Below are 13,455 nucleotides of genomic sequence, written 5' to 3' on the forward strand. Positions count from 1 at the left end.
TTTTAGAAAAATGTACAATACTTTTTCCCTTTTTAATAAATCTGTGTAGTGCATGGTGGGCTCTCATGTGTAGTTGATATAAAATTTTAAAATCTAAGAGAATTTTATAATATTTACTCAAATTTAGGTTTTAGTAGTCTTCCAGACATTGCCATTTCTAGTCAAGAGAACGATGTCCTAATTTTAATATTTTAATAAAATGTCGCTATTATTGATTTATTTAACCCCCAACCTCCTGGCCGTCTATGATATACTTTTAATAACGTGCCTAAAATTACACAAAACCTATTACTCCATAGCGCATATATTATTTGTTTCTATTTTTTATTTGTTGCACAACTATTTTTGAAAAAAGTATAAGTAACTCGAGAGTTTTTTTTTTAACTCGAGAGTTTTTTTTTTTTTTTTTTCAATTAAAATCGGTTGAGATAATTTGATTTGTACAATAATTAGGTTGATTCGAGTAGATTTGATACAAGTGAATTTTTTCTACAATTTACATATTCTACTCCAATAATATAAATATCACAAGTGGGTTGAGGGTTTTCAATATTATGTCCAGAACTCGATATTTCATCCAAAATTTTAGATTTTGATATCAAATTAAGTATGATTCTTGCTAGGATGCTCTAGATATGGCCCCAAACCGGACATTTTTAAATACATTGTTTCAAAACTTGACTGAACCAAATTTGATCGAGTGTATATTGAACTAGTGAAATGTCTTCTCAATTGCTACGTTATTTAAATACAGAAAGTCATTTTCGTGGCTTCCATTGTTTGTCGAGTGCTGCTCAGAGCCGCTCACTTGAACTCATCTTATATATATATATATAATATATATATATATATATATATATATATATATAATATATATATATATATATATATATATATATATATATATATATATATATATATATATATATATTTGTTATTCAAAAGTTGATGGAGTAGTTTAGGAGCATATTTTCATAAATATATATATTTGTTATTCAAAAGTTGATGGAGTAGTTTAGGAGCATATTTTCCTTATTTATGATAATATCATGCATGTCAAATAATCATCATATTTTGATCTAAAAATGGTAGAGTGACGTAAATATCTCTTAACAGATGAGAGATCTAAGTTCGATACCAAATGATTGCTTAAAAAAACCTTCATTCCCATTCGTCTAATTTGTGGCCATGAGCAAAATAAGCCCAGTGAGAGTTCAATAATTTTACATAAAAAAATTTAGAGCTTGCTTCAGCTGACTCATTCAAAACTGGTGGAATGATTTTGTGTCTTATTATTACTTACATAGACAGTCACAGAGACTATATAATGCAAGATCAAGTTTCCCAGTATATTTCCCTTTCACACAAACTAAACGACAAATATAGATGACTGGAATCTTGAGCAGAATTAGCTAATTGATTCCAAGAATTAAACATATAAAATTCTGGTCGAGCCCACCATATATTTGTTTAAAAAAAACTTCAGATTAGAAAGAAAATTGTGGTGAAAGTGAAATAAATTTATAAAAGAATGATTCTTCAAGCAATATAGAATGCATAGTTTATGAGAAGTTTTATAGTTCCAAGCTTCTTGCCTTGCCAGATTTAGTTGGAATCTGCCAATAGTAAAAGATTTTATGTGTGGTTTTGACGGATAAAAAACCAAAAATAAAGAACCATAATTTTGATACGTTCAATACACGTGAAGGTGTGATATCTTTTTGAAATTTAAGGTGGGATCATTTTATATATTGGGTTTAAGGTAGAAATTTATACATGAAGTTCTGCAAGAAACAGATGCTGTGTTATTTTCTCTCTGTTCGATTATAACGTCGTTTCTTGGAAAATTTGAAGTTACAAGTGTAGAAATTTGATGGAGATGGAGGGAAGAAGCTACACAGAGTTTCATCGAAACACAAGTGAAGAAATGTTCATAAAGACGATGATGGAGAGTTCTATTGGGATGCCAGCTCCAACTATGGAGATGCTGGGATTCAAGAATCTTATGCAGAGTTTCCGAACAGACAGCGAAGAACTCTTCAAAAGCTGGCTCACTAATGGAGAGGCAAGTGATATTGAATAATATTCTTATGTTGAAATTCTTGACAAGTTTCTTGAATCAGATTAATGTTTAAGATTTTTAGATTTTCCTGAACATGATTTAGGCTGAGGTTTAGGTATATTTTGTTGTGTGTCTAAAGAGAAGCACGCTTGTTTATCAGAACAATGGAAGTCATCCAACAAATGCAGCGCATCGACCTCGACAAGCATCAAGAAGGTTAGTCGGGGGAGGGTGCTATTGGGGCCGAAACTAGTGTTTCATGGAAATTTATACATGAAATTAAAGGAGGAGATTGTCGTGCAGGCCTACTTTTAGGTTCGTCTCGATGCGTTTGATACAGTTTGTGATGTAAAATTGCAGGATATCGACTGAACTAGCGAGTTTAACTAATCAAATTGGGGGCATAGGTCAGAAAAAGGCAGAAGATACCACTCAAGTTACACAAACTACGTCTGTTGCTGATGACTTGTCTAATGATCTACATTCAAACAGGTTCAATTTCAGTTTTTTTACTGTCTAGACGCTACTCGAATACATAAAAGAAATCCAAGAATTTAGTCAAAGAAGGGAACATCTTGTATCATTTTGCAAGCAAAACTTGCATTTTTATACATACTATTGACGAAAATAAAAAAATTTCACTTCGAAAAATCGGGGGGACTTCCTATGCCAGGTCCACCACTGCTTTAATATGCTAGATCCATATTTCTCATTCTTGAATGGTAAATCCATTTAATATCGAGATAACTGTGCCATTAACTTCCCCAGACCAGGAGCTGAAAAGGGCTTGCATGGTAGTAATCTGTTCTTGGCAAAGGTACCAAGGTTTCTTCAAAGAAAGTAGTACATAGTAAAAAAAAAAAAAGAATTTTAACGAATCAATTTGGTAAACTTAATCGCAGGCCTGGTTTCACAGTTCTCAACCCATGACCAGGAGCAGGTCCTCTGAGTTGAGGTATTCGTTTGACCTGAAAAATTATGTAGTTGTTAATTACTGGAAAAGTTGTATTTCCACATCATCTTCGTTCTAGTAAATGTATTGCTTTCGAAATTTCATCGAGTTACATAGAATTTTATGCAATTTCTTGAAGGAGGAGATATGCTGCTATGCAGAATTCACAGACAGCAATAGGTATGGAGGCAATGCACAATGTATCTGGAAATGGAGCCAACCATTTCAAGCAAGAGACAACAGAAGCAAATGAGTTCAATATCATACCTACAAGCCAGACTCCAAACCAATACAGCCCATTCATGTCTCCATCTCATTCATCGTCGTCTACTTTCCACAATCAACAAATAGGGAATACGGATAAAATCTCTTCTGTTGTGAGCATGCTGAAGGGTACACTAGAACGCAAGAAACTCGGTAACCAGATCGAAAAAGAAGCTGCAAATGACAGTTCTTTTGGCTATTACAGCACTGAGATCTTGGGAAGCACATGCTTAAACCAGGGGGGAGGAATTTTTGGATGTGAAAATCAGGGAAGTTTTCAAGATGTATCCACTATTGGAGTCAGGGAAGCTGGAGTCCTACAAATGATCGAAGAGTCATTGTTGGAAGGTATTATGGATCCAGTTAACCCAACCCAGATGAGAACATTTTCTCGGGAGCCATCTCAAAGTGAATCATCGGCTGCTGCACCAGTGATTTCAAATGGTTTCGAGATCTGCGACGATCCTTGTGTTTCAGCTCAGGGTCCTAGTGTTTGTGAGAGCTCTAGGTATCAAATGGGAAATGGAAGGAGTCCAGAGAACAGTTCAAGAACTAAAGGTACAATCTTTACGGAATGGAAGTAACTGCCGTGCGTGGAGTTCTAAGGAAAAGGACGTCATACTGATGCAATTTCTTTTAACATATTTCAGATTTCAGAGAATGCATATATGATAACTTGAAAGACAATCAAAAGGTACGTAGTAACTCTCTTAACCAACTGACCCAAGAAACCAGTCGGGGGGTTTTCCTACACAGCCCCCCTCCCCCTGATAGATCCGATCAACCCTGTGAATGAAGATTTTCTTCTCAATTTGATAATAGTTTCCGGTGTAAACTTAAGATCTTGCTTTGTTTACTGCCAACTATAACTTTATTGTTACACGCTCTATGTCATAAACAGAAACGAGGGCTGATTCGATATGGATCCGTGAACTCATCCTGTTCAGGTCAATACAACTCTCTTGAAAAACAAATCTTCAAATCTAATTGTTGGATCTATGTCCTATGATATAAGTTTACCGAGTAGCTTATTTTGCACAGTTGAGAGAGGAGATCCTACAAAGAAGCGTAGAGTCGAGCGTTCAAGAAAGTATGTGTACTCCGTACTCGTTTAATTTTCTTGATGATGCTTTGCACTGTGTACTGATTTTTCTGGGAAATAAAGGATGGCGGAAGCAAAGGAAAGAAGTTCAATACCAACAATTCCTTCAGACATGCAATCAATTCTAAAGAGGTGTGAAAATCTTGAGAAGGAAGTGCGTTCACTTAAACTTAACTTGGCTTTCATGAATAGGTAAGCCAACAATAGACTCACTGAATCCTTCCAATATACTTCTTTAACTACAATTTTCTTCCACCCTTGCGAGAGTGCATTTTCAGAAAATAATACCGAGCATTTTTTAAATCTTAATGAATTTCAGAAAGGATTCCGAGCAGACAAAGCAAATAGAAGAACTACAGAAACAGAACAAGCAGTTGGGTGAAGAGAAGGAGAGACTTCTTGAAGAAATTGAGAGGATTATCGCAGAAACAGGGAAAATGTGAGGCCCCTTCAGATTTAGTATTTTTACAACCTTTCTGTATGACTGTCAGTGGAGCATCCGACACATGTATTTCTAAAACCTAACAATTAATCAATTGTTTCTACATACTACATTATCTGGATCCTAATAATTTATTTTCTGATCACCACAACACTAAAAATCAAGAATAGATAGGGGCAACTACCTGTCAAGCATTAATTTCAAGCTAGTTGGAACTAACGACATGGATCCCACATATCCACTGTGCTCTATTTGAAATTAGAAGTCTCAACGATACCAAACTTATCTAGAACATGCATTTCGTGTCATGCCAAATTAACTTTGGCCACGTTTTGATCTCAGCAAGTATAATCCAATCTCACTTTCTCACAGATTCCTGTAACAGTCGACACCTAAACCATCTTAAACTCTAATTGAGGTAAGTTTGCTCCCGATTGCCCGTAAGGGGAGGAACTCAGAAGGTTCACGGACAGCATAAAACTACCACCACTCCTATCTACCGCCAAGTGCGATGCACTTCAAAATCCATAACAGGCATCGATTTGCTGTCAATTCAGGGCCCCTGCGTTGTCCAATATTATGTCAAACAGAATTTAAGTTCAATGTAAAACTTTCCAAAGAGTAATAGATTCATTAAACAAAGGTTGATATTTGATTGAAGCATATCAACAAAGAAGAATCATACCAAAACCATAAGAATAACTTGCAAAATGTTACAATCTTATATTTCAAATTTCTACATAACATAAAATGGTCACGCAAAAATCACCCATATTTTGGATGTTCAAGAACTGTTTGTTCAATGAAAATCATTAAAAGCTGTCACAACTAAGTTTGACAAAGCACCAGAAAAGAGTTATACAATTGCCTAGAATAGTCCTAAATAACTTCATTGGCTTGAAATTTTCAGAACTAAAGTATAGTGCACAACACAGCTGCTATATATTTACAATTGTCCTTGTTTCTAGCTGAACTTGATCTAGGTTGATGAACAAATTTTACCGATGCAAAAGTGTTACATTGTTTCATGGGATTTCTGGCACTTGTCGAGATTGCACTAATGGAAAAAGAGTGCCTCCACAGGTTGACCCAAGAATGAAATGTAATTGATGGAGGCCAGAGGAGAAAGTGGGCGATTCAATGTTTTTCTTGGGAGTTGCAACCACACCTCCTTGGCCACTTTCCCCTATTGGATCTGCTAGCATGTGCCTTCTGATGTGAACTGCTATATGACTAAGAAAGGCCATGTCTTTTTACATACTGAAAAGTGACCCAACTCATAAAGGAGAAATACACTAAAAATAAACAAGCTCTTTTGATTAAAATGATACTTGGGTATCGAAGGGACACCCTAGACGCACAGACACGGTAGATGATAGAGATAAATTGCCGCAGAACTGCAGCCAAAGTAATGGATAAAAAAGAAGTTGTCAAGCCAGCAACAAGTCCAGCAATCATGTCCCATCTCCACCATCTTATTGATGCCCCATTGGAAAACCAGGACTTTGACATCCTTATAAACCTAAAATGACAAGAGCATCATAATATATAATAAGGCAAAGCAGACAATTGAAAAGCCATATAGTGGAGTTACGGACAAATAAATTTCCATTTCATATTTAACATAAGCCAAAAAACGTTATAGAGAATAAATATTAATACAGGGATAATGGAATTCTATAAAAAAAAATTGAGAAAAGAAAGTAAACTAGACAAGCTCAGACCCAATAAGTACCAGTTTACATAAAAAATTATGAGGAAAAATAATTCTAAACCACTAAACAGAAAAACCATTCATATTGCCCAAAAAAAAACTGGACTAAAGGAAACCAATGGACCATTTTGAAGCTAGATGAATGCAAATCCAATCAAGATCAAATTTAATTGCTCAATGCAAAAAGCAAACATCAATGAAATGAAAGAGAACTGATGCCCAAGTTTGAAATTAGTGACAACAATAATATGACAAGATTGGGGGCCTGACATTGAGTTTTTTTACATTATTACTTGTTGAACTTAGTTGTAATGTCGTATGCTTTTGGTATATCACATATATTTTGTTCCTGTGAACTTCCAACTCTGAAGAATCTTTTAATACTAACAAATGTTTAGTCAAATTGCCCTGGTTGATGCAACCAGATCAATTTCTAATGCATGCATTGATTATCATTGATAGCTTATATAGGCTATTGACCAAGTACTTTAATCATAGCCTTTTTCACAGTTCACACTAATGAAAATTGATCTTCCAGACTGTCATAATATTTTTTATTCTTCTTCTAAAAGTGAATTTACGTTAAACTTAAGAAAGAAATAGTTTCCTGTTACTTACAACATGGAATAGCGTTTAAGCATCTCAACAGTTGATGGATCCTGGGCCTGGCAGTCAAATAAACCTTTGTGATTCATGCTCACTTTAGAAATCCCCAGTGTATACCAGCATTGATAAGTTTCATTAATCTAAACAAGCAAACTAATCAGTATGGATGAATAAAACATGTGCACGAAAATAATCACAATAAATTTACTAAGCTATAATGAACCTTCTGGGTTTTAAAAGCTGCTTGAGACAAACTCCCAAAGCGAAAAACCCAATAATTTAGATGACAATACAACGCCATAATGATCAAGGTTGCTTTGTAAAATATGTTTTCTATCAAAAAAAAAAGGTTGCTTTGTAAAATATGAACCTTAAATTTATCTTTTGTCAACCATGCAGCACCAAAATTGGGTCTACAGTTGGATGGGAGGGCTTCATTTGGGGCCTCAGCAAATGCAAATCTTGCCTGGCCTGAATGATCTACATATTCTACCTACAAACAGAAACATGAAATTACGCATTATAGTGCAAAAAATAAAATAAAATCAGGTGTCATGAAAATAAAAGGAAAAAAATGACTATCAGATTCTGAGTCATTCTTATACACCAAAAAAGCGACAAAAGGATAGAACAGTTTTCATATCACCAATTTGTTAGGTCAACGGGAAAGCCATTGCAGCACATATAATAGATGTCATGTGTATTGCAAGAAAAAGAAGAGGAATTTTAGCATATAAATTCTGTATGTTAGCAGTTGCATCCATAATAAGCTAAGTATTTCACAGAATATATATGCATTGAGATGCTGGAGAAAAGGAAAAAAGATGGATATTGCTTTTTGAGGTGATTGACTAATTGGAGTTTGTTGATCGGAAATCAAGTCAAGCATAAAAATGGCTCCAGAAGTGAGAGCTAATTGGAGATACTATTCCGTTCATTAATTACATAATATATACTTTCCGTTATTTAGAGGGGCTACTTTTGTACAGTCCTTGGCATTTGACGAGATCGTAACATACTGATTAATAAGACAATGATTTGACTAATCAGCATTCAAAAATATGTCACAAAATCGACAATTTCTCTCACTATTAATTATGAAATACAAATGACTCCATATGTCCCAAATATATAGACTTGTTTGAATTTTTAGACAGATTCCGAAGTCATTGAAAATGCAAAGTGTACAAACACACTTTCTATTCGATCATTACATAATTCATTCAAAAAATGGTTACACGTCTTTCCAAGACTTAGTTAATAGGGGTATATTAAGAAAAAAAATAAAGAAGAAATATTGCTAAATGAAAAAAGTGGACTATATGTTGGGACAATCGAAATAGAAAATGCAGCCTATATATTTGGGAAGGCCTAGAGTATTTCCTTAACCTCAAAGGATATCTAGTCCACAGCAATCCCTTGAGTTCCTTGAATACGTACACATTTTGCAGTCAACACACTAAGCAAATTTATTAACCGGAAAACAACTCATCATCGAGCATATCTTTTCCAAAAAACATAAGGTTCACACTCAATTTATGATCTATTGTTATGTTAACAAAACTAATGGATTTTTCTTAGAATCCATCTATGTATTAGTTGTAGCAATAAGTCAACAAATCAAAATGTGATAGATAAACCATTACATTATGCAAGAAGGGAAAATAATTACCTTGAAAATAGACGCCCAATAGTAATCATAATGGCAGCGATACCTTTTTCTTTCAAACTGGTAGAACACGTGCTTGGCTTTGTAATTTAATAATCCTAACTCACATACCTTTGTTGACCTCAGATCAACACCTGAAAAGATACGCAATTCAGTGGTAAGAGTGGGGCCTACATTAACTGTGTTCTCCATCACCATGAAACAAGCCAGTCTTTCACTTTAAAATGATACTCCATGGTGTTTTTCCGACGACTGACTAGAATAACAGCTAAATCTCAAGTGTCAAGGAGGAAGTTCAAATGCAAACAAGTTGATGATATTGCTTTTGACAAAGAGCCTAGGGTGACATGGCATATTAACTATAGATAATGCAAGAGGAGATCATACGAGCATCTTCAAATATATCATGCCTGGATACATCTCATCATATCAGCAAAATTTTCTAAAATCAGGTGCCAATTTTTTTACAAACTCTGCATAACTACGACGAGTAAACTGGATTGCATTTAATGCCAAGATAGTGATGGCTGAGCCAAAGTCAAGCAGATTCAATCTTTATTTTTTCCTATGCAATTTCTTGGTGAAGACAATGATTTTCCCTTGACACACCCCATCCTAATCAACTGACATTTCGATACTTCGAAACTTTCCACATAATAAATAAGTAAATATAATAGGTTGAAATATTGGAATTGCAGATATTTACCGCTGGAGACTATTCTACACTGAGAGGGGACGGAAATCGGGCTCCAGATCGATAGATTTCCAATCAGAACAGCTAAATACAGTATGAAAAACAAGATTAAGAACGAGGACACAAGAACAAAACAGGAACGCAAGATTATGCGATGAACACTGGCTTTAGCATTTTCCTTCTTCCTCTGCTCCTCCCCCATTTCATGCGAATCCATGGAGATTTTGTAGGGTGGATTCTGGGTGAGCTATAGCAAATCCGGCGGTGAAATTCACCGTCCCCGGAGATTTCATCCGGTGATCGGGTATTTGTGGACGCCAAAATGAACTTCGCTCTATTTATTTACCGTTTGGGGTGCGGGTTGAACCCGTCGCCCGTCAACGGATGTAATAAAAATAAATATTTATTTTTTTCTCAAGATAGTCCACTAAAAATAAATTCTTTTATATATGTATATATATATATATATATATTTATATTGCAGAATATATATATATATATATATATATATAATCTATTTGAGCACTAATGCGATGAAATATATATATATATATATATAATTATTGCAGAATAAAGAAAAAAAATACACATTAACTATCAAACGTAATGTAATAATATAAAATGATAATCTCTCACATCCTTACAAAAATCTAAATTTCATCACCACTCCAAACATTTTTCATCTTTGGGCCGAGGGGTCCCTGCTCCCCATAGACTTCGCTAGGCAGCAAATTCAGCTTCTTCCCCCGCAGCAGCTTCCTGCACCTTTCTCAATTCTTTACCAAAATCATAACTTATTTGAGGTCCCCATTCTCTGGCATAGTTCAGCCACGGCGGCTCAACCACCTCCTCCGCTGACACCACGGAATACCTGGACCCAGTGTCCATCACCATTCCACTTTTTGCAGCTTCATTCCTCAACCCAATATTACCACCCCCCTGCAAAAAAAGACCTGCACTGGAATAGCTTGCATGACCGTTTAACGAGGAGTAACCCACGAATTTGTTCCCGCTCTGGAATTCCAAATTGGAGGAATCAACCCATCTACCCCCGCTGTGTTCGGAGAAGTAAACTTTGTGGAGTACCCCATCGAAGTTGCTGATTCTAAGCGTCAAATGTTCCCAGTCTCCCACGTGTTCGCCGATTTTCCCTAGTGAAATTTTGCGGAATAATCCTATCTTTGCTGTTGCAGGGCCGTTAAAGGGGTAGAAAAGCCACACTTGAATGTCGGTAAATGTTGCTCCAAGCACTGGTTTGATGTGCATATAAGCTTCTGCGGTCTGCAAATCTCCTCTCTTCACTCTTTCTCTTGCTTGTTCATCAATTGGAAGGTCTAACCAGTATGCGCCATCATTTGAGCCCCCTTGCGGAAGATTTGAACCATCGGGCTCAATTGGCGTAGGTTTTGACTCTTCTCCTTTTGTGTACAGCAATGCACCATTGCTGAAATACCAGTTTACTGAAGAAGGCAGGTAAATCTCCTTAGGATGGAAGTAAATATACGGTGCATATGTCTTCAATAATGCTTCAACCTGGCTTAGATTAGGCATGGAAGAGAAGTTGGGATTGTTGTTCTTCAGACGAGATAAAGGCGGGGTGGAACTAGAAGTGTCATTAGCAGTGTTTTCTTGAATAGAAAATGCGCCTATACCAAATGCTTGTGCTGCCATCCCTCTGTTCTTTGGTCCTAAATCATGTATATTCAATCCATTATGTGCCCAAATCAAGTTATTGGATTCGGATTCATCTGTGAAATCAGATCTAACACATCGAATCTTGTCTAGAGAAGGCTTATCAGGGGACGATGTGATGACATACCCCACGGCTCTGTAGCCATTGGGTGGTTTTGGGAGCCAAAAATAAGCAGTCTCTTCCGGCCCATTTGGCTGGCTACTGTTAACCCAAACTTGAGTGTAGTCAATTGGACTCTTCAAGATCTGACCCGATTGATCACTTGCATCAGATTTTCCCACCAAAGCCCTACCAAAAAGAGGTTGGTTATTTGGTTGGGCGTAGCTACCAAGCATCGAGAAACCATCTGGTATTGGAGATGGTTCAAAAAACGTCACACCCAGATCGTTTGGTCCTCGTGTATATGTTGCCCAGATTTTCTTGAAAGATGATATTTGAAGCAGTTGAAGGCCTCCTATGTCTATTACTCCTCTTCCAAAGCCGCCACCTGTCATGCAGGCAGGAACAAAAACCAAACATAAGGCCAACTTAGCAGGTGAAAGTAATACAATGCTAGCAGGCCATAAGCCCAAAGCATAGCTGAAATTCAAACCCAAAATATTAGTCTAAGTGGTCATGTAACGTCTAAGGTTGATATGTTACTCTTTTCGCTCACATCCAATCCAATTTTCAACTAAACCACTTAGGTTAGGTCGTAAACCCAAATACAACAATTCAAACCCGAAAAAACTTTTTTATTAAAGGGAAAGGATTCCCAAGTTCACGTCATTTCACTGTTGTTTATAAAACCAATGTGGGATGTTTTACTGTTACCGGAATACGAAACGGTGTTGAGAAACAACAAACCTGAAGGCCAAGAGGGCAGTGGAGAAGGAAGCTTGAAAATGGTGTCGATAGGCAGAGAATTACTTGATTCCATGTTTGATGAAGAAACATTGCTACTCAGACAATTCCCAGTCACCAATAATCTCAGTACAACCATAAAGAAAACACTGAAATTGCTGGAGCAGATACATGTGCGTACGAGGATAAGAAACAGGCGGCCCAAAAGCATGTTCCAGGTACCAAGATTCAATCTTTTCATCTCCGAAACCTTTACATACATGTATACATACGCACACGTACGTTTCTCTCCCAGACAACAGAGTTGTCGCCTTAGCTAATTTCTGTGGTGAAAGTAATCAGTATTTGGTACCTGCATGCCGTGATTTCCCTCTCATATTGAATTGGGTTGGCAGAGTGAATGTTTCTTTACAGATAAAACAAATGGAAAAGTAAAAGTTAACGGTTACCTACCTTTAAGTCAAAAGAATTAATAGGAACCAATGCATTTCTTGTAGCGAAGTGCGGACTGACGGACTCCATTTATTCTTACCATTCGAAACCGACGAGAGGAAACAGGTGGAATTGGTTTTGAGTGACAATATAACCATAACCGCACTTAGCGACTCAATAAATTTTAAACAAAAATGAAATAAATGTTTTGGTGTTGTTGATAATTTGTAATCTTTGTAATAAATGTAAAGTTGACTGGCCTCTAAATTCTAAATCAAATTTTTGGGCACGTTCATTTTTAACCATATTGATTCTATTAATAATTATACAAAAACTCATGTGACGGTATCAAATGTCAGTTTTGTGAGATATTTTGTATCCGTTAAAAAATATTATTTTTTATATCAAAAATATTATTTTTTATTATGAATATAAATATGATTGATTCGTTACAAATATATTTGGTTAAAAATAAGTTAATGACATGTCAACCCACTTGTGGCGTAGACATAGATATCTTTTTATGGGCAAGTGGTCCGGATTCCATCTCATGTCATAGAGACAAAAAAGTTAGTGTAATTAAGAAAAAAATGTAATCGATGCAGTGCTCGAGCCGCATATATTGTCAATTGCCAATTTTTTAATAACTTTTTTATATATTACTCTTGAATAATTTTGAATTAATTTTATATTACTTCTGTTCAGCTCCACGTATAAATCACGAGTATGTCTCTTGTAAGACGGTATTACGAATTTTTATCTGTGAGACAGGTTAATTTTGCTGATATTCAGAGTAAAAAGTAATACTCTTATCATAAAAAGTAATGTTTTCATTGATGACCCAAATAAGATATTTATCTAACAAAATACGACTCGTGAGACTGTTTCACACAAGTTTTTATTCTAAATCACACACATGTGCGTTTATTAATTTTTACAGTTATAATATTACCAAATGATTTTTTTTAAAAAAAAAATCTAT

At 35.7% G+C, this 13,455-nt stretch overlaps 2 protein-coding genes and 1 pseudogene across 4 annotated transcripts; 1 reads left to right on the plus strand and 2 right to left on the minus strand.

Moving 5' to 3' along the window:
* Positions 1-1,538: 1,538 nt before the first annotated feature.
* On the plus strand, positions 1,539-6,167 carry LOC140834503 (protein CYCLOPS-like). Of its 2 annotated transcripts, XM_073199425.1 has the most exons (12): positions 1,539-2,065; positions 2,223-2,278; positions 2,423-2,554; positions 2,831-2,879; positions 2,965-3,017; positions 3,154-3,836; positions 3,929-3,972; positions 4,180-4,225; positions 4,320-4,368; positions 4,444-4,572; positions 4,700-4,819; positions 5,195-6,167. In XM_073199425.1, the coding sequence occupies exons 1-12, from the start codon at positions 1,874-1,876 to the stop codon at positions 5,202-5,204; spliced, it is 1,563 nt and encodes a 520-aa protein (XP_073055526.1). In that variant the 5' UTR covers positions 1,539-1,873; the 3' UTR covers positions 5,205-6,167. The 2 variants fall into 2 exon arrangements, with proteins under 2 accessions (XP_073055526.1, XP_073055527.1); XM_073199426.1 differs by lacking the exon at positions 5,195-6,167 and having other exon boundaries at positions 1,540-2,065; positions 4,700-4,983.
* On the minus strand, positions 5,703-9,896 carry LOC140834504 (uncharacterized). 2 transcript variants are annotated; one of them, XM_073199428.1, is made up of 5 exons: positions 9,668-9,896; positions 8,815-8,945; positions 7,513-7,635; positions 7,155-7,282; positions 5,703-6,344 (listed from the first exon to the last, which is right to left on the minus strand). In XM_073199428.1, exons 1-5 carry the CDS (start codon positions 9,720-9,722, stop codon positions 6,056-6,058), a joined length of 726 nt encoding a protein of 241 aa, XP_073055529.1. In that variant the 5' UTR covers positions 9,723-9,896; the 3' UTR covers positions 5,703-6,055. The 2 variants fall into 2 exon arrangements, with proteins under 2 accessions (XP_073055529.1, XP_073055528.1); XM_073199427.1 differs by having other exon boundaries at positions 9,518-9,895.
* Positions 9,897-10,074: 178 nt separating this feature from the next.
* LOC140834506 (hypothetical protein At1g04090-like) lies at positions 10,075-12,526 on the minus strand (annotated as a pseudogene).
* Positions 12,527-13,455: the final 929 nt, after the last annotated feature.

This window comes from Primulina eburnea, chromosome 6, assembly GCF_022965805.1.
Source record: "Primulina eburnea isolate SZY01 chromosome 6, ASM2296580v1, whole genome shotgun sequence".
NCBI classification, from domain to species: Eukaryota; Viridiplantae; Streptophyta; class Magnoliopsida; order Lamiales; family Gesneriaceae; genus Primulina; species Primulina eburnea.

What these genes read in the sequence shown, in the direction of transcription:
- LOC140834503 (XM_073199425.1), top strand. Translation starts at nt 1,874, where the DNA reads ATGGAGATGGAGGGAAGAAGCTACACAGAGTTTCATCGAAACACAAGT. An exon ending in AGCAGGTCCTCTGAGTTGAG is followed by an intron (nt 3,018 to 3,153) that starts GTATTCGTTTGA and finishes AATTTCTTGAAG; the next exon opens with GAGGAGATATGCTGCTATGC. An exon ending in AGAGTCGAGCGTTCAAGAAA is followed by an intron (nt 4,369 to 4,443) that starts GTATGTGTACTC and finishes TGGGAAATAAAG; the next exon opens with GATGGCGGAAGCAAAGGAAA.
- LOC140834504 (XM_073199427.1), bottom strand. Translation starts at nt 9,722, where the DNA reads ATGGATTCGCATGAAATGGGGGAGGAGCAGAGGAAGAAGGAAAATGCT. An exon ending in TGACAAAAGATAAATTTAAG is followed by an intron (nt 7,283 to 7,512) that starts GTTCATATTTTA and finishes TTGCTTGTTTAG; the next exon opens with ATTAATGAAACTTATCAATG. An exon ending in CTTAAACGCTATTCCATGTT is followed by an intron (nt 6,345 to 7,154) that starts GTAAGTAACAGG and finishes TTGTCATTTTAG; the next exon opens with GTTTATAAGGATGTCAAAGT.